Source organism: Pseudonaja textilis, chromosome 2 (assembly GCF_049901715.1).
Source record: "Pseudonaja textilis isolate UNSWEBS1 chromosome 2, rPseTex1.2, whole genome shotgun sequence".
NCBI lineage: Eukaryota > Metazoa > Chordata > Lepidosauria > Squamata > Elapidae > Pseudonaja > Pseudonaja textilis.
In genome coordinates, this window is record NC_141991.1 from 149,353,072 (window position 1) to 149,374,643 (window position 21,572).

At 40.9% G+C, this 21,572-nt stretch overlaps 1 protein-coding gene across 1 annotated transcript; it reads left to right on the forward strand.

Annotated features, from left to right (window-relative positions):
- The first annotated feature begins 3,442 nt into the window (after positions 1 to 3,442).
- LOC113443280 (surfeit locus protein 4-like) lies at positions 3,443 to 21,207 on the forward strand. The gene is made up of 6 exons (XM_026711382.2): positions 3,443 to 3,652; positions 10,688 to 10,874; positions 13,422 to 13,498; positions 14,859 to 14,902; positions 16,254 to 16,440; positions 20,738 to 21,207. The coding sequence occupies exons 1-6, from the start codon at positions 3,602 to 3,604 to the stop codon at positions 21,002 to 21,004; spliced, it is 813 nt and encodes a 270-aa protein (XP_026567167.1). The 5' UTR covers positions 3,443 to 3,601; the 3' UTR covers positions 21,005 to 21,207.
- The last annotated feature ends 365 nt before the right edge of the window (positions 21,208 to 21,572 follow it).

The following is a 21,572-nucleotide window of genomic DNA, read 5'->3' on the forward strand; positions in this document are numbered from 1 at the left end:
CATCGACCAACTAAGGTCAAGAACAACCACCGACAACACGGGCAACACATAAACACCACAAATAGACATTAATAAAAAAACCAGAGGGGGGGGAGAAACCCCAAACATTAACCAAAAGGGAGGAGAAAATCCTCCCAGAACACAGCAACAACCCGAACACCCCAACCAAAACCAAGAGACAGAAAAACAAACCAACACTACTTACCAGCAGACGACTTCGGCAGAAGAGAACCATCAGCAGACGAACAACACGAAGCCTTGCCTGGAAGAAGCAGCCAAGCCAGCTCAACCAGCCTGGAAAGACCAGGAGGGAGCAGTGGAGCTGACAACTCGATCGACCCAGGTAGACCAGGTGGGAGTTGCAGCAATGGGCCTGACTCACCCTTCCAGGCGGTTCCATCAAGAAGGACAAGAGAAACAAGGATCCCGTCCGAACCGGCCGAAGACCAAGCAACAACCGAGCTGCGCAGGTCAAGTAGGCACGTAAAGAGCCCCGCCTACTTACGGGACTACGTTACGTAGGACTGAACCAAGAGGGGAGGGGTGTTCTATATTAGCATACTCCAAATACTATTATCCGATTGGTCCACACATACTGCAAGATGATTGGTTGACTAAACTACCGTGATTGGCTCACTATGAATCAACCGCGATTGGCTGGACCGATCGCGGAAGATTCAAAGAGCTGTTATTGGCTGGCGAGCTGCGAGCAATCCCTATATGAAGGGCTGCCACGGCTCCAAGATCTTGTACAGATCTATACATTAAAACTGGTCTCGAGTCTCCTTTCCCGCGATCCAACAGGAATGTTAAAAGCTAATACATCTGACCATCACTTTAAAAGAGAGAAAATCAGATTAAAATACACTGCTCAAAAAAATAAAGGGAACACAAAAATAAGACATCCTAGATCTGAATGAATGAAATATTCTTATTAAATACTTTGTTCATTACATAGTCGAATATGCTGACAACAAAATCACACAAAAATTATAAATGGAAATCAAATTTAGCAACCCATGGAGGTCTGGATTTGGAGTTACATTCAAAATTAAAGTGGAAAAAAAATACTACAGGTTGATCCAACTTTGATGTAATGTCCTTAAAACAAGTCAAAATGAGGCTCAGTAGTATGTGTGGCCTCCACGTACCTGTATGACCTCCCTACACGCCTGGGCATGCTCCTGATGAGGTGGCGGATGGTCTCCTGAGGGATTTCCTCCCACACCTGGACTAAAGCATCCCCCAACTCCTGGACAGTCTGTGGTGCAACGTGGCGTTGGTGGATGGAGTGAGACATGATGTCCCAGATGTACTCAATTGGATTCAGGTCTGGGGAACGGGTGGGCCAGTCCATAGCATCAATGCCTTTGTCTTGCAGGAACTGCTGACACACTCCAGCCACATGAGGTCTAGCATTGTCTTGCATTAAGGAGGAACCCAGGGCCAACTGCACCAGCATATGGTCTCACAAAGGATCTGAGGATCTCATCTCGGTACCTAATGGCAGTCAGGCTACCTCTGGCGAGCGCGTGGAGGGCTGTGTGGCCCCCTAAAGAAATGCCACCCCACACCATTACTGACCCACTGCCAAATCAATCATGCTGGAGGATGTTGCCAGCAGCAGAACGTTCTCCACAGCATCTCCAGACCCTGTCACGTCTGTCACATGTGCTCAGTGTGAACCTGCTTTCATCTGTGAAGAACACAGGGCACCAGTGGCGAATTTGCCAATCTTGCTGTACTCTGGCAAATGCCAAACGTCCTGCATGGTGTTGGGCTGTAAGCACAACCCCCACCTGTGGACATTGGGCGTCATACCACCCTCATGGAGTCTGTTTCTGACTGTTTGAGCAGCCACATGCACATTTGTGGCCCGTTGGAGGTCATTTTGCAGGGGTCTGGCAGTGCTCCTCCTGTCCCTCCTTGCACAAAGGCGGAGGTAGCGGTCCTGATGCTGGGTTGTTGCCCTCCTACGGCTTCCTTCACGTCTCCTGATGTACTAGCCTGTCTCCTGGTAGTGCCTCCATGCTCTGGGCACTAGGCTGACAGACACAGCAAACCTTCTTGCCACAACTCGCATTGATGTGCCATCCTGGATGAGCTGCACTACCTGAGCCGCTTGTGTGAGTTGTAGACTCCGTCTCATGCTACCACTGGAGTGAAAGCACAGCCAGCATTCAAAAGTGACCAAACCATCAGCCAGAAAGCATAGGAATTGAGAAGTGGTCTGTGGTCACCACCTGCAGAACCATTCCTTTATTGGGGATGTCTTGCTAACTGCCTATACTTTCCACCCGTTGTCTATTCCATTTGCACAACAGCATGTGAAATTGATTATCAATCAGTGTTGCTACCTAAGTGGACAGTTTGATTTCACAGAAGTGTGATTGACTTGGAGTTACATTGTGTTGTTTAAGTGTTCCCTTTATTTTTTTGAACAGTGTACAAAATAACTATGTTAATTAACAAATTACAAAACCCATGTCATTTGCCCCTCATTTCACAGACTCAAAGATCCATTCCTCTTCCTTCCTTTCCTCTTCTGTCCTTTCCCATTTACTCATCTGGCATTCCAAATCATAATCTTCCACATGCTTTATGATAGTCATCAATTGATGGCCTCATAGATATTGACTTGCATCATCTAATATGATCTATCGAAGTTTTCACATAGCATTTTTTAGTAAAATAAAGAAAACAGACTTGTTTCCATACCCTACACCATGGAGAAATAATCGGTTTGGGCATACTGATGGCATTATGTCCCAGATGCAATCAGTGCCTAATTGTACCTTAAGCGTCTTCATGCTATTCTGTGCAATTCAGAAACTGAAACTACTCTGCAGACAAATAGACTGCTTACTCCCACCAAGTGGAAGGCATGCGCAGATTGTCGAGACACCCTTAGGATATGCTTTTAATGTAGCATATGAATATGGTGTATTACCTAGGAAATTTATTCCTAAGAATACAGCATCAAAAGTATTAAATGTATACGTCACTAAACGTACTAACGTTTGCCCTCTCCTCCGCGATTTATGGGAGCTGTACACGTGGCATTACTCTACCGTCGATTACTTTGGCTTTACTGGCTCCTCTTGAGAAATCCTTTCTGAGAACAGGCCGAAGCACCCATTTTGCAATGTTGCCATGGCAACAGACGGGGATCGATAAAAACGAGTCGGAGTGGCGCGAGGGCACGATTTCTCTCCATATCCGAGGAACGTTGCTCTACTACCATATCTGTGAGAAAAACACCTTCGCACTTTGCACTGATTTGAAAACGGATAGGATTGAAGATGGGAATCCCGCTCAATTCTAGCTCGGGACTTCACGGACAGACTTGGTTTTCGAAAGTCTATGCGACGCACTGTTACTCTGAACTTTTCCTATATCTATCTTGTAGGTCAATAACCAACCCAGTCTTGCATCGGAGGTAACGGAGGCTCAATCCACATGGCCCGGAGGGGCGGGCACAAACAGGTCCTGGATGTGATTGGTTGCGCGCTGTCCCCTCCCACTTTCTCGCAGAGCCCTTCAGCGAAGAGACCAAAAGTGATTGAGCCCGCGTGGGTACTCGGGTCGCGCCTTTCCTACAATGGCGCCTAACGGCGATTTAATGGGGGCCGCCGAAGATGTTGCCGATCAGGTGAGAACCTCCCCCTCCTGAGTTTGAATGGTCTGGCCTGATATCCTCCTGCGAATGAGCCAGCGAAGGGAGCCGTACCATCTTTCCTCGGAGGGAGTGGTGGTGTATCACGCCCATTTCGCTGACACTCCCCACGCTTCTTGCCCGCCTCGAAAGTGACGGGCCGCGGTGCGCCCATGCTTGCCGGCAGCGGGATGGAAGCGGTGCCGACGCTTTCTCTGCGTAATCTAACATCACTGGCTGCCTCTCGTATGAGACGAGACGCGATTTTGGCCATTGAATCGCCAATCCCTCATGGAGAGCTCCTTCCCTTTTTAAGCCTCCTGCCCTTCTTTCGCGAGGAGGAAGCCCCCGTCGCCTCTTATCCGTCTCCCGCTGCTTTCCTGGAGTCCACCGGTCGTAATGTCTCAGTGAGGCAGACGTAGGTGTGGAGCTTCTGGGTCACTTATCAGAAAGGCTGACAAGTTCACCCGGTCAGGATCGAGTCCCACTCAATGCTGGTCCGCGCGCGGGCTCCACCGAGTCCCAGCTTCCTCCCGGATGTAATTTTAAGGAGCTGGTTCTCGCCTTTAAAGCCCTACAGAGCACGCTCGGTTATTTACTCTCTTGAGGGCATATGCCCATGCGTTTACTTTATTTGTATCCCGCCTTTATTAATTTTTCAAGTAACCCAAATCGATAAACACACATTCCTCCTACTCTTTGGACCACAACAACTACTTGTGAAGTGGGTTGGGCTGCGACGGCTGACCCAGAGTCACCCAGCTGACTTTCATGGCTAAGGCAGGACTGGAACTTCCCTTCCCTGAAACCTGGCCATATAGCGGGACCTCAGAAGCCTGCCTTTTCTGTAGTCCTTACCTTACACATCAGCCTATTTCCATGATCCAGCAGGTCCCACCATTTTAGCCTTCCCAGAAGCCATCAAGACCTGGCTTTTTACCCAGGCCCTGGGATTGAATGAGGGTACCTTCAGCTGATTGTGGGGCACCTCAAGGGGGTGACTGAGGCATTGGGGTTTCGTTTGATTTTATGGTTTATGATTTTGTAGTTATTGGGTTTTATTGTGAGTTGTATTTAAGGTGAGTAGCCATACAACTCTTTTAAGGAAAAATAAAATTATTCCAAAATCAGTAGATTTCAAAGTGTATTAGGCACATTATCTTGGTTGTCTTACAACTGCAGTGTAAGTCAGAACATTGATACCATATGGTGCAAAGGGGACTTGAAAAAAATGCTGCCTTCCTAATGCTAAATGCACAACAGAGGTGAGACTTCCTGGCTTGCACTTCATCCAGCTCTGCTAGCCAGCTGTTATGGTGACTCCTTGTCAGGTCTTGTGGTCTAGTCTATGCATTTTCCCTCTTTTGAGAGAGATGCTGAGATTTTGCAAGCCATGCACTCAATGCCTTATTTAGGCATTTTGTTTCAAATGATTATGAAATTCAGTGGTGAAACTAATTGATACTGTCAAAGAGTTGCAGTCTTGTGCTCAGGAGTAGAAAACTGGTCCTGTGACACTTAAGAACTACAGAGCATCCTAAGTTAAAGCAATATATCCTTATATTGTTCATTCTGACTTTTATCATTTTTCATGGCCTTCATAATATGAGTGAGAGCCATTTCGGTGTAGTGGCTATGACATCAGGCTCGATACTAGGAGACTAAATTCTTGCCTTGGGCACAAAGCCAGCTGAGTGACTTTAGTCACATACTCTCAGCCCTGGGAAGAAGGCAATGGCAAACCACTTCCAAAAGCTTACCAACTGCAAGAACTAGTCTAAGCAAACACCAGGAATAACACTGACTTAAATGTGCATATATTAAATATATAGATGTATATGTTATGAGTGTATCAAAGGAGCTGCTGTCACCAGATTGAGTTCAAGCTGCATCAGGATCATTTATCCATGTCTTCTTTCTGAATTTAGGCAATACTAAACTCATCTGTGCAGAAGTAATTCTATATACCACAATTGTAGTTATTTCATAAATCTAATTTTCAGTCTGTGCTCATTAGCAAGCACCCACTGTGCTTTTCCATGCTTTAATTACAGTGGACATGGGAAAGTAAATTGCATATGTAATCATTACGTCAATGATTATAAATATGGAGCCATGTAAGGTGGTTTCTCTTCTTCCAGATGAATTTGCAATTAAAGAATGTGATACTAATGTTTATATAAATCTGCTTTAAATTAGATATGTCAATCTACTCTTTGTGTGTATGTGTGTGTGTATTAAGATATCATTAAAATATCTTTATAAAAATGCACATAAGGTATTTCCACAGTGGAAGAGTTGTACTCTTAATCTTTGGGGTGAATTTAGCTTGGAAGATAGATGCATTTACTCAGCAGTATGAACAAAGCATGCTGTGTCCTGCCTTGGAGTCCTCTGGCAATCAGCACATCTTGAATATGAACAATTACAAGTTTTCTGTTATTTTAAAACATACAAGATAGGCCTTCCTTAAAAAAAATAAGCATACACAATATTAATGCAAGACTAGTATATAGGCACAGTACAAGTATTCTGCAAGATATGGCCAGTTGCTTAGTGACCATACAAAGTTACAACAGACTCAAAAAAGTACCTACAATCCAGATTTGAAGATCCCCCTCCCATGGTCACCTGATTACACTTTGAGTGCTTGGTAACTGGCCTGCATCTACCATACAGCTGTTTGCTGCATTTCGTGATCACACAACCAAAATTTATGATTTTTATTTTTTTTTACCAGAAACTGGTTTACTTCTGATTTCCCATTGCAGACAATGGGTTCTTAATGACCATGGTGTCACTTAACTATGATGATTTACTTAATGACCATCTAAAAAAATGAAATTGGGCTGGGCACATGATGACCTGCTTAATGATCGGCCTGACTTATGACCGTAATTCTGGGCTCAGGTATGGTTGTAAATTGAAGACTACTTTTGATCTAAGTGCCCACGATCCATAATGATGCTCCATTCTGTGTCTGAATTGCCTGATGCATGGATTAATATTTTTCCTAAATAATGGATGCTAATGGGTCTTAGTTCTGTTATTATTACATATATTTTGGTCAATTCAAGATGGGGAACATACCTGCCTTCTATTTTTTCCATAACAATCCTTTGGCCTACAATACTCAACAGGCTCATGCCTAGAACTCACTGTCTCCTGGTTTCTAGGCCAGCACCTTAAGTATCACAATAAACTGGCTCTAAATATGATAATTTCATATCTGAGAAGCCTAGTAATGTTAATTTACATATTTAATTTTATCTAACTGGAATGTTAGTTTAAATGTCATGTAGAAAAAAGCCCAAAACAAATACATATCAATTTTCTCTAATAAGGTAAGTTACTCAACAAGAAAATGGCAACATGACTTACATTTCCTTCCATATTTAATGTAACTTCTGAAGTTACTTTAGGAGGACGAGTTACAGCTACTATTAATCTTCCCCTTTGAATTATGACTTTCAATTATTGATCAATTATATTTGTATTAGTTCTGCATAAGTAATAATGAGGTCCATTTTGTTCAAAACATGAGAGAACAGCAGGTTTAAGATTGTAATAAAGGCTATATAACAAGAAATGCTGTATCTTAAATTGCATTTACCACCCAAATTTGGTTAAAAATAATTTCAAATACAAGTCATTTAATCAAAATATGTTTCAAATCAGTTCGTCCAACTAAATGTCATTGTCATACTATTACTGATATATTGCTATCAAGTGCAAACATTCAAGCAATCTGAATAAAAATGTAGGCTGGGAGAGGATAAGTAGGACCAGAATTCCTAACAATTATTCTTAGAGAAAGCTTGTATAGTTAGTCCTCCACTTACAACCACAATGGAGCCCAAAATTTTCATTGCTAACCAAGATAGTTGTTAACTGAATTGTGCCCCATTTTATGATCTTTTTTGCCACAGTTGTTAAGTGAATCATTGCAGTTAAGTGAATCTGGCTTCCCTCACTGACTTTGCTTGTCAGAAGCCAGCTGGGAAGGTTACAACTGGTGATCACATGACCACCCCCCAACAGTGCAACTGTCATAAATATATGACAGTTATGAAGCACCTGAATTTTGATCATATCACCATGAGGATGTTGCGATGGTCATAAGTGTGAAAACTGGTCATAAGTCACTTTTTTCAGTGCCATTTGAATGGTCACTAAACAAATGATTGTAAATTAAGGACTACCTGTACAGAATGAAGTAACAACATTTATTATTTTAGGAGTTTCAAAGTGAAACCACATTACAATAGTGAGGGGGAAATATATGTTTCTAACTAATAGAATCTGCCTATTATAGATATTAGGTTATAATTTTCCATTTCAAGAAGGTTTTGAACAGTCATGGTTTGTTCAAAAGTTAAGGACTTTATATGGCTCTGGAGCTGCAGATTTCCCATCTCTACCTTAAAATAGCAAATGCAAAAAGTTGTATCTGTATGCCCACTCAGTGTTGGCCAGAGTGAGCCTATTTCTCATTCCCTTGTAAAATTTCACAAATCATAATTTTGAAGATAATTCTTTTAAAGAGTTCATTGCTTTCAAATATTATACAAGCAGTCAAAATAGGTGTGTATGGAGACATCCATATAAATCTGACACTGAATAAAAACATGGAGATGTTAAAAAGAGCAATTCTCAGTGGTCCAAAAATAGAAACTTTACTTTTTCATCTTCTTCTTTTAAAGTAATTATGGATGATCCAACTCTGAAACTTTGGATTTAAAAAAAAATTCAAAGGCATCAGTACAGGAATTGTATGATTTCAAATAGAAACCCACATGCATTCTTGTATCTATTATGTGAATTCAGCCTTTATTATAGTGATAAATGTTGGCGATTCCTTTGCTTACTATAAAGATTAGTTTCTAGCCAACTGAAAATCTTGGAAACTCAATAATAAGACATATCAATGAATAAGTATGTTACCAGCAATATAGTATTGCTGGCTAAGAACTGAGCAAAAATAGTTGCTCTTTGGATTCTGGATAGGAGCCCACAAGTTACAAAACCGGTTTTAGATAAATCACAGATAAGTGAATACATTCAGTCCTTTGATCAGACTCTGCAGATCCCTGTTTAAAGTAGATAATTGATTTTTAGGGAAACAGATTTTTAAATAAAGCAATATCAAGTAGAGCAACCTCTTTGGAATCTAATTATTTCCTAGCTCAATGCTGTATATTCAGATATTTGTAAATGCTGATTTTGCTGGATAACAAATGTCAAAATAAGCAATTTATTTTGAGTCAGGAGTACAGCTAGATTAAAACAAAATGGTCTGATTTGAAGGCACAGCTAAATATATTGTTTTTTGAGAAAAGAAAGACTTCCTAAAGTAGGACAAACGGTTCATTAATTAGAGTAAGGAATTAAAGTATAAATATCCTTCATAAATTCTGCTCACCAAAGCAGATGGTAAATACCAGGCACAAAGATATTTATAGTACTATGAAAATTATATTCCCTTTATATATTCATATATATTCCCTTTATGGATAATTACTGAAGAACATTTGGGATCCTTCATAGAACAAAGACAACCATGTTAATCAGTAATTGGAAGTAGCTAATTGGAAAACACTGGACTTAGAAAACAATGAAAAGAAAATTAAGACTTAAGTAATCTAATTGTTAATTAGAGAGCCATCAGTTCGAAAGGTCAAGCTTCCAGAACCTACATGTTTTTTGTACTGGATATACATGTCTATCAACTGGATCTAAGAATAATATAATACTCAGTATTAGAGTATATGTTGCATCTTGTGTCCTATATACTAACCTAATCTGCATATATAATTACAAATCTCTATCTGAGTTACTACACTTTGGGGATACTAATTCAATACTATAAACCAGTATGCAGAATTGCATTGAACTCTAAATATAGACAGTAGGTTAGTACTCATATTTTGTAGGAAGGAAATACTGAAACAGGGTGAAAAAGAAATAGCAAAAATAAGCCAGAGGGTATTGTTTGTTTAATTGGCAATTTTAGTTGCAATCATTAAGCTTGATGGAGATTAAAATCCATAGAGATAAGAGACGGTCTTACTCCCGCAGTATCTGCCTGGCCGATCCAATCTGGCAAGGTTGGAATGCTCTGGATTCCTTCAATTAAACAATGCCATCTATTGGTACCCTGGGAGTGCGCTTTCTCTGTAGCAGCACCTGCACTCTATAATGAATTCGCACACACCCTTTCTAGATTTGACTGATCACCCCACTGATATTTAAGGTCTGGCTCCTAACTCAGTCTTCTGATGAATCTGCTTTTTTTTTTCTTTCCATCCAAATTTGATATCTCTGTAATCTTTGCTCCTTTTTGTTTTGTGTTGGTTTCTTTTTCTAAATATTTATAACTATTTTTAACTATCCAATATCTCTAGCAGCAAGGTAGATTATAAATTTAATAAAGAAATATCATTATCATCTTGCTGGCTATGTGAAAATGAGCCAAAATGCCATCAGTAGATTTTGATCTTGCTTCTATTCACTTGTACCCTGTTACATCACCTCATTTTAAGTCAGAGGTGGTATTCAGCAGGTTCTGACCAGTTCTGGAGAACCAGTAGTGGAAATATTGAGTAGTTCGGAGAACCGGCAAATACCACCTCTGACTGGAGATTTTACAGTCTCCTTCCCCTGCCACGCCTACCAAGCCACACCCACAGAACCAGTAGTAAAAAAATTTAAATCCCATCACTGTTTTAAGTACATATATTTGAAGGGCCAAAAATTATTTTGGTGAAATAGAAAAAAAAAGAATAGTTGGTAGTTTAGCTTTAGTTTGATTCATTCAGCAGTCTGAAAGTTCAGGTGTTGTGACCTTTTTCTAATCTTAATACTAAGTGACCTTGCATCAAGAGTAAAACTGTATTTTCTGCATTTATAAATTAAGCAAGTGTAACTGCTTTTTAATGCTCAAATACCCAAAGATCCCATGACCAAGTTTATTGTTAAAATTGACTTCTCTTCTAATGGCTTTCTAATGCTATTCCCTCTCCCCTATTCTAGTTCCTGCGCGTGACAAAGCATGTACTACCTCATCTGGCTCACCTCTGCCTAATCAGCACATTTTTGGAAGATGGCATCAGGATGTGGTTCCAATGGAATGAGCAGCGGGACTACATCAATATAACTTGGGGAAGTGGTGTATTTTTAGCCACACTTTTTGTATTAGTCAATATGTGTGGACAGCTAGGTAAGACTTCCTCTTTGTAGGGGTTAGGAAGAACATTGACAGTGAGATGATATCCTCTATAGATTTGATGCAGAAATTGTGGCCAGCTTTGAATTGTTTTTCTGATTTTTTTTCAGGATGTATTTTGCTTGTGTCCAAGAATATCTCTCTTCAATGTAAACTATAGAGTGTTCTCTCTTATTGCTAGTGAATTTTCATGTCTGTATTTGTGAGACAACAGGATGAAACTAGAAGAGTTGGAAAAATAGTACTGGGAATAACAATTAATTGGATGAATAAATTTACCCTCCCCCTGCCTTCAGGCTGCATTCAGAAAAACCCAGTTTGCTAAAATGAATCAGTATTCTACTGTAATAGAATATTTACACAATTAATGTAAAATGTTCAAACAACATTAAAGTGATGGATAGAGTGTTGGACATGAGAAAGAAATGAGACACTGTAAATTACCTCTATTTTATTTTCTTAGTGCATTTCTTTTACTGTTAGCAAAGGTACTTTTTTCCATTTTAACTTAGTCTGTGCTTGTCCTAGCTAGAAAATTTGTAACTATGCATGCAGATAGTCCTAGCTTAACCACCCTAATTGGATTGAATTTTCATTGCTAAGTGAAGTGAGACTTAGACTGAACATTGCACGATGGCACTGTTTAGTGATGAAGATCCCAGTATTCTCGGTTGCAGTTATTAAACCATCTGCCGCCTCAATCTACCACACATTTATTTCCATGTCTGCCTGCCTGCCAGGGCTCTACATACCAAATGCGTCTCACTGCCTCCCTTCACCTGTAAAGCCTCAGAAAGCTTTCAAAGACTGCTGGCTGATTCCCAAGGATCGCTTGAGACACAAGTTTTTCAGTTCATGCTAAAAGTGTTTCTGGAGAACTGGCCTGTGGTGCTTTGCTGAAGTGTGGAGATGGGTCCAGTATTGACAAAGCATACCCACAGGCCCTTTGCTCACTCTTCACATAGCAGGAAAGCATGAAGCCCCAACTGCCCCAGAAGAGCAGAGCAGCGACCACAGCTCAATGCAGTGCTGAGAAATCACAGCCACTGCAACCCAATGTAGCATGAAGATGCAGCCACCCTTGTCCATCCTGTACTCAGGTCCCTGCCACCCTGTGCTCCACCACCCCAGCTGACCATCACTCTTCTTGCTCCCAGTGCTGATGAGACACACACAACTTGGCTCTTCACAAGGCAGCTGCTAGCCATGCTTTCCTTCCAAGGTCTTGTGAGGAAACCCACTTGGGAAGAAGGCTTTGTGAGGCCAGCAGCTGCCTCGTGAAGGGGCCAGGCCAGGTGTGGTTAGTCAGCAGAGGGAGCAAGATGATGAAGGTTAACTGGGGGCATGAGAATGGAGGGCGACCAAAAAGGCAGAAATGAGGGAGGAGATACACAGATGGAAACAATCCTGTGCTACCAAATGCCTAAATTTTGATCATGTAACCACAGGTGCACTGCAATGGCCATACCTTGAGGACTGGTCATAATTACCATTTGTTCAGAGCCACTGTAGCTTTTAGCGGTCATTGAATGAATGTTTGTTAAGAACTATCTCTGTATTGTTCATGCTTAGTATCACTAAGTAAATTAAACCTTACTCCAAAATATCAAAAGTAAACTGAGGTCTTTAATTGAACTCAGATCAGTGCTCCAGCATGAAGCTTACTGCAGAAAGATGGATTAACTTAAGTTGCCCTGAGTTTCTTGGAAGAACAGTAGGTTTAAAAAAAATGCAGATTTGTTTGAAGGTTAATAAACTAAGGATCATTCCACATTCTTGAAATTTTAGCAAAAAAAATGATCGTAAGGCCAAAATTTCCTTGAGTCAAATATAGCTCTGGATCCATACTCTTGTAGGAGCGATTTGGCTTTGCCTTCTAAGATGTGTTTTCTAGAATAGCCAACTTCTCCAGTGCACCCCTTCCAAGTCCTAATCAGAGTCAGACTGATTAGTACTTAAGTACTGATTATATAGTTTTCTAGATCAGAAGGGCCCCTGATAAGCTTAAGTTTGTTTGTATATGAGTGTACTTACTACATGCAATACAAGCAGTTCTTGTTTTACAACTGTTTAATGACCATTTGAAGTTATGATGGTGCTGAAAAAGGGGACTTACAGCTGGTCCTCAGGCTTAAAACTGTTGTGGCATTCCTCTTGGTCATGTGATCAAAATTTGGTGCTTGGCAACCTTCATGTATTTATGATGGTTGCAATGTCCTGGCAACCATGTGATTTACTTAACAACCACAGTAAAAATGCTTGTAAAATCAGGTGCAAATCACTAAACCATGGCATCCCTTAGCAATGGAAGTTGTCCCAATAGTGTTGTAAGTTGAGGACTACCTGTAGATGGTTCACAGTCAATATGAAACAAAATCAATGTGAAGAGATAAATTATTTGTAGATTTTTGAAAACAAAAATTATTAATAAAGTTATTTAAAGCAAAATATTGGAAAGAACCATGAGAGAAATAAGTTTCTATATTTTAATTTCATGGAACATGAGTTTCCTGTTACCTGTTACTCTTTTTTCTCTTTTAGCTGGCTGTGTGCTTGTCCTAGCAAGAAAGTTTGTCCCTTATGCATGCTTTGGCCTATTTGGAATTATTTTTCTGCAGGTAAGTTGAAAATTACACAGAATAATATCCAAATCCCACAGCCAGAATGTATCCTGCAATTCATTAACAGGATTTAGTCTATTATTCCATAATCACATTAGAGTTTAATATATACAGGACTCATACAGACTTCTATAAGTATTGTGAAAATCTATAATATTACAGCTATCTGTATAATTATTACTAGAAACTTAAAAGAAAGTTACCAACTAACTTTGGCTAATACATATTAAACAATCAATTGATAATATTTTTTTCTACAGCTTCTGCGTATTTTGTGGGGGAGAGTGTATACATGTTTTTTCATGATTCTTGTAATTGTTACCACATTATTCTGAGTTGTTCTACTTTCATCACAGATTTATTATGTGAGAAATAATAAAGTAGTGTCAGAAATATTGTGCAAAACACTATGCTGCTAAGAACTGGAGATAACTTGGCTAATCCTCTTCTCAGGAGTACACTACTCAAAGAGAAGAGAAGAAAAAGATTTCTAAGCTGTGGAAAATAAGAGGCCACTGATTGCAAATGAGAGCATGGGATACAGTGTTTGCATGCTAAGTCCATATGTAAGATAAAAACAGAAGTGCTCTCTTGTACAATAGCAGTAGCTGGAAAAAGCAGGGTCTTGAAGATGGTACCACCTGCAGCTGCTTTTGTGAACAGAGCATTTTGTTCTTACATATTTGATCTACACATACCATTAGAAGGATGCTTACTATCTCCTATGCTTCATTGTTCTTTGTCCCATGAAAATTTAACAGGATTGAATAAATCCCATTATCTTTAGGACACCATCAGGCTCCTTATTATTAGCAGATTATCAGTATAACCTTTTTGAAGTTCTCATATACTATGTTTTTTGTGCTATAGTCTCTAGTCTAGTTTTAAATTTCCCAGAAAAGCATTTCAAACATTTCAAATTCTGTTAACCGAAAACTGAATGCTTATATAAGACCAATATCATATACTTAGATGTATTTATAAATTGTTGCTGAAATATGACAAAGAGAACAAATTAAAAACTATCATAAAATGGATGCAAAATTTGAGAGAAATAATTACAATGGACCGATAGGAAAAGTTTCTGATCATTTAGAAAAAATAGAGGGATGCCAGCTTATTAGCCATTCCAAAGATGACTGAGACCCCAGCCAAAGATGAAAGAACCAAGCCTAAATCAGATATGTTGTATGAATGTGTCCAGTTAACATGCACAGTGGTACTTTGACAAGGAGAAATGGTTCCTATTCCAAAAGCGAATGCATGAAATCCTGCAATAATTGTTCATGGCTCTTCAGCCAAAATGGTAATTGGTGCCCACATAGTTACTATCTCCCAACATCTGTTTGTTTTTCAGACAATTGTCTACAGTATTTTATGGGACCTCAAGTTCCTAATGAGGTAAGTGAAGCCCTAAGGCACTGTATATTCTGTCTTCCCAAGGCTAGATATTTTGGCAAAGATTCTCCATCCATGTATTCATATAAAGCAATGGTGCTAATTTTAATTAATGTTAAAAAGTTTGTGTTTTTAAATGTATGCCTGAGAAGAGCTTTGTTGCCAGGCTTGTGATAGAAACAAATTACTTTGAAATGAATGGGAGAGCTGGATTGGTCAAGATAGCAGTTTAATGATACACAGCTCAGTAACTGAGTGGAACTTGATCCAACTGCCTTGTGATTTTTGCTCTTCAAAAGATTTCCTCTAGCTAAATTCTGTTTCAGTATCCTTCATTTAGCACTCTTGAATTAAATTTGTTTCTAGGAGCCCTTGTCTATTGAAAGAATGTCAACACTCAGAAATAAAGTGCCCGAAGCATCTACAACTGAACTTTTTTAACCTTTAACTCTTGAATACATTAAGGAGATTATTGACCAAACCCGTGAAAAGTTATGTTTCCCCGTTCTGCTTTCTGTTATAGTGACTGGTCCAAGTGAATCAGTCTGAGTCAGTTGTAAACCAGGATGGCAGGAGAGTTGCTAACCAGAGACCTTTGACGCAATAGTCCTCAGGGCCATCATAATAAATGGCCAGGGCAATCCAGAAACATCAGGATCCCAATAAGCATCCTTCCGAGGATTTGTAGTGATTAATCAGAGGCATCCATTATAGAAGTTTCCTCGTTCCTTGGCTAAACTAGGTTGGTGGTTGCCAGAAGAGAATGTATTTCTTCCCTCCTTGGATTTCTATAGTTAGAAAGTGGCAGATTCCCATAATGCTTCAGCAGAGTTCAAAGTGAATGGGCATCTAATACTCAGGGAGAAAGAAAAAGAGAGCTCGATCTTCTTGTCCAGCTTTCAAGAAATATTTACATATTTTATTATGTGATAGCTTTGCTCTTTCCATTCCCAGAATGGAATTCTTAGCAGTAATACTATCTAGCATTGTGTCACGTGACATCAGGCCAGCCACCACCTCAGAAATGTCTTCGGACAGCACTGGCTCAGTGGATTTCAGACAGCTGTGAGCACTCCCCCTTATAGTCAGCAACAACTAGTGGAATAAAATCTGCAGGGGCTCCTTAACCTTTAAACCGTCTAGGACAGAATTATACATTTTACCTTGTGATATATGCTATATAGAAAAAAAAGCCCATCAAATTGTTTACAGTAAACATTATAAGGTTAGAAAGTAATAAAAGGTTTCTAGGGAAAGTCTAGGTGCCAGATATTACTTTGATACAAATTGTGACATTTGACATTCTAGCCTGAAGAATGATACTGGGTGTGCATGTCCCCCTTCTCGTTTGTAGGAATTTGGCTCTTGGGGGTGGATTGCTTTTGTTACTTGCAGAATCTCGCTCTGAGGGGAAATCTATGTTTGCTGGAGTTCCTATTGTGGAAAATATCTCACCACGGCAGTACATGCAACTTGGCGGCCGGTTACTCCTTGTTCTCATGTTCATGACACTTCTGCATTTTGAACTCGGTCCTTTCACTGTGAGTGGCATGTCATTTTGTTTATTTTTGTCTAAGCAATTGTCAGGTAATGATTCTACAAGTATGTAGTTTACAATCATTTGTTCAGCAACTGGCCAAAGTTATGATGGTACTGAAGGGACTTACAACCAGTCCTCAAAGTTGCAATACTTTCCCCCACCCCCTGTGATCATGTGAATGAAATTCGAACACTTGCAGCATCCATCCTTGCTTGGATAAAACTCCCCTCATCCCATTCCTTCCTTATTCCGTGAGGTTGTGCTCTTCTTCATATTTACTCACTCGCACTGTCCTTTCCTAGTCTCCCCTGGACTTAAAACATGCATATCTCAAGGTCTCTTCCCCTGCCCTCCCTGCACTCACACCAACGCACCCAAGACCATCTTTCCTTGGTATTTGCACTTACACATGCATGCCACACCCTCTTTCCCTGGCTTCCCTGTGCTCAGAGCCCACTGCAGCACCCTCCAATTTGCACCAAGCTTTACCCCATCCTCATCTGGGACTCCTTTCACTTCCTGCTTAATGATCCATGTGTCCTGGGATTACAACTTGGGATTTTCTAGGTTGCCATTGCTTAACAATGCACTCACATGATGTCACCTTTATTACCACATACTTTGTGAGGACAATCCTGGGCCCAACAGCCATCATAACCTGAGCGCAACCTGTACTGGTAATAATCCAGAATTTACAATCATTAATTTAGTGACTGTTCAATGTTACAATAGCACTAAAAAGTGAGTTATGACCATTTTTCACAGAACGGTTCGTTGCAGCATCCACATGGTCACATGAACAAAATTTGGGCACTTGGCAAGTATTTATGATGTTTGCAGCATCCCAGGATCATGTGATCACCATTTGTCACCTTCATATATGGCTTCTGACAAGCAAAGTCAATGGGGAAATCCAGATTTGCTTAATGGCATGATTTGCTTAATAGCTGCAGTGACTCATTTAACAACTGTGGCAAAAATGGGGCAAAACTCACTTAGCAACTGAAATGTTGGGCTCAATTATGGTCTTAAGTCAAGGACTACCTGTAGTACTACTCATGACTCATTCACTTCCTCAAATTTAAATCAGATAATTGGGTATTTCAGTTTTAAGCAAGTCTTCCCAGCCAGTGAATTGCAACCGCTGACTAGTTTATAAGTCCAGGCTGTTCCAATTCCAGTAGTGATGAAAGACAGGAAGAATCTTCTACAACAGGTGTCCCCAACCCCCTGGGCTGCGGCCCATTACTGGGTCGTGGCCCGTTTGTAAGTGAGCTGTGCAAGCAATGAGCGAGCGCGCATGTGCAGCTCCACTTACGAGAAGCAGGCACATGCATTTGCATGAGCTGCTCACACAGAACCATCCCCTCTCCCCTCCCTCAATCCGCCAGGCTGGAAAGCAATAGCCATAGCACCAGTAGTGGGATCTCCACCTTAGTCACTACCAGTTTGGTGGGTGATTGCACGTGCGCGTGCTGAGAGAGGATGAAGAAACGAAAAGCTAGGAGCAACCCTCCCACCCTCCCACGCACATTTCGATCTTTTATCCTCTCAGCTGATTGTCTAGGCTTTATTCCCTCTCCTCTCAGCTGATTGGAGGCTTTTTTTTTACTACCCTTAGGCTGAACCGGTCGGAACCAGTAGCTTACCACCACTGCATAGACTTTTATAGTGCTTTACAATCTTTTCTAAGCGGTTTACAGAATCAGCATATTGCTCCCAACAATCTGGGTCCTTATTTTACCCAACTTGGAAGGATGGAAGGCTCAGTCAACTTGAGCTAGTCAGGGTTGAACTCCTGGCAGAATTAGCCTGCAATACTGCATTCTAACCACTGTGCCACCACAGCTTACAGAAAGGTTGGGGACTGCTGCTTCAGAACTTAATGTGAATTTTGCTAAAACATCATTTCTCTTGCTATAACATCATTAGTATTTCCTTATTTCTTTCCAAGAGCTATTTGTTCTCCAGAGTCATTGTCACACTTTGCTGCTGGTACACAATTTCAGAATTTCATAAAAATAGTGAAAGAGACATTAATATTTATGGCTGTAAAATATATTTTAAAGCATCTAAATTTCAAAATGGTTTAGAACAGTGGTTCCCAAAGTGGGCGGCAGGCAGCGGCGGCATGTTGGGAAACTATTCCCAACATGTCTGTGGGGGCGGTGCCTCGAACGCACATTGCTCTACTTTCCCAACATGCCGCTGCCTGGGCTTCCTCAACCCTGCCCTGTACCAGCTCCAGGAAGGAGGGAACAGCACTGCCCTCTATGACGTGAGTGTCCCGGGAGGGGGGGACAGCCTGTGAACTTGCTGTCAGGCACAGCAGCTACAAAGAGGGGCGGGCTTGGCTGAGTGGGATCCTGGATATTGGGCATATGGTCAAAGGTCCCCTTCCTCTTTCTTCCTACCTACCTTTCTTCCTACCTACCTACCTGTCTATCTATCTATCGACCTACCTACCTATCCATCCATCCATCCATCCATCAGGTCTGCTTGCCTGCCTGTCTTCCTGCTTGCCTGCCTACCTACCTACCTATCCATACATTCATCCAAAAGGCCTGCCTGCTTACCTACCTACCTATCAATATATCTATCTATCTACCTACCTATCTGTCTGTCTCTCTCTGTCTTTCTATCCATCCATCCATGCTTGAGGTGCCGGCCCTGCAGGCAAAGCCAGTCAGGGAGGGAGGGAGAGGGGGAGGGGGGAGAGGGAGAGAGAGAGAGCGCTGATGCATCAGATTGAAATGAGGCCTAGTTTAGACTGAGGCCCCTTTCCACACTGAAACATCTTTGCCAGCACATTTAAACATCTTTGGCTTCTATTAAAGGTTTTGTGGACAAAACATGGTCAAGACTATCAGGAAGCTCTCACATTTTGTTGAGGCTTTAAACAGGATCCATTGGACCAGATCTCCAACTTAAAAAATTACTTTTCCCCAATGTATTACAGTGCCAATTCTGAAGAAGGCAAAACCAAAATGTACTGGTAAATTACAAGAACACACACACACACACACACACCCTTCTAACCCTGCTGGAGCAGGTGATTGGACTAGAATAGATATCTCATTATCTTTCTCCTCCCTCCCTCCTTCTTTATTTCTTTTCCTTTCTGTCCCTTCCTTCCATTCCCCACCTCTTTCTTTGTCCCTTTTTCTTTCTTTCCCTTTTCACTTTCTTTTCTTCCTTTTCTCTCGGTCTCTCTCTCCCTCTCTCAGGCTCACCCCATTGACTTGGTGCATGGCTCCACTCGGACTTACTTGGGCAGGTCCCTCTGGTGCAGTGGGCTCAATGGGGTGGACCTGCGGGGCCGGCACCTAGAACGCAGCAGTGGCAGTGCCTTTGAAAAGTAGAGCAAAGCCAGAGGTCGGTAATTTTTGCTGCAAAGAATCACAAAAGCTTCTGGGCTGTGCACAAGAAGGGACATACATGTCAGTGCAATTCAGCAACATAAAGAAATACAAATAAAACAAATCAACAAGAATCAGCAAAGCATCTCTGATTAGATTCTATTTACTGCTAGAATCTAATCAGAGATGCTTTGCCAATTCTAGTCTAATGACCTGCTCCAGCAGGGTTAGAAGGGAGTGTGTGTGTATATGTGTGCATGGCTGTCAAAACTCCAAAAACAGGTCAAGTAGCTCTTGGGAGGCCAGTCATAAATTAGAACACTTGCTAAGCAACCGGCCATTAAGTGAGGACCAATTGTATTTGGTTTGCCAGTCACCTGGCCATGCCCACCCAGTCACATGACCATCAAACAACATCTACCTGGTAATGTGACCAAGCCACGCCCAGCCAGCAAGCCACACCAGCCAATCATGTGACCAGCAAGCCACCCCACCTGGTCACATGTCCAGCAAGCCATGCCCATCCAGTCACGTGACCAGCAAGCCATACCCTCAAATTAGGCCACACCCACAGAAATTTGAAGCCCACCCCTGGGTGGGGGGCACCAAAGATGAGTTTGTAGCATACCACCAAGGGGGCGGTGGACTGAAAAAGTTTGGGAACCACTTTAGAACCACTGCATTACACTTTGCCATTCTTAACATTTACAGCAAAACTATAGTAAATCATGTGAAATATATATGTGTGTGTATTTGTATAATATGAAACAATAAGGAGTGATAGAATTTATTTTATATTTTTATTTTTATCTTGTTTTAGTGCATTTCAGGCAAATTGAAATCCTGAAATTGTATCTTTAGTATATTTTGGATCTGGAAAAAAAGTTGCCATTAAGCAAGAAGCTTTAAGGAGCTAATAATTTGTCCTTTCTTTCCCAGATTTTCCAAGATATTTTTGGCATGGCTCTTATTATCTTGGTAGCAATTGGCTTCAAGACCAAGCTTGCTGCTCTTACTCTGGTCATCTGGCTTTTCATCATCAACCTGATTCAGAATGCCTTCTGGAACATCTCCAGCTACAGCCCCCTTCATGATTTCCTCAAGTATGACTTTTTCCAGACCATGTCTGTCATAGGTGGCCTGCTGCTTGTTGTGGCCTTAGGACCTGGGGGAGTTTCCATGGATGAGCACAAGAAGAAATGGTGAAGATGGACTCTATAGGGTTTAGTGGGATGGAGGGAGAGGGTTGGGAGGAAAAAGGGAGAGGCGATATACTACTGCTTCTACAACCTGTGTAATCTTTGACTCTCTTGAGATTTATCATAGTTCACAGTTGCCTTATCAGGACAGGAAAGCTTTTGTTTTCTACCCTGTTTGAGACATGTAAATTAAAGTCAAATTATATATCCATATATATTGATCTTGTGGTTTTTAAAATTTCCATCTTCAAAACCCCATAACTTCCTAATGCATTTTTTTTAAAAGAGGTTATACCGTATTATTCAAATATATCTTCAGACAGGGAAAATTAAAAGTGCCACAAGTGATTTTTACTGTCCTTGGATTTGAATTTTAAAAAATGTAGAAATAATGGAATGATAAATTTTAAACTGTCGAAATAACTGCAGTGCCCCTTTAAATTGTGGGAATAATAAAACATGAAAAAATTCAAATAGAGGCACTTTTTAAATCTGCTGTACCATCTGTTATTCTAATTTCCTGTCTGTTTTCAGAATACAGATAGAAGACTGCATGACTATGCCTGCATTTGTTG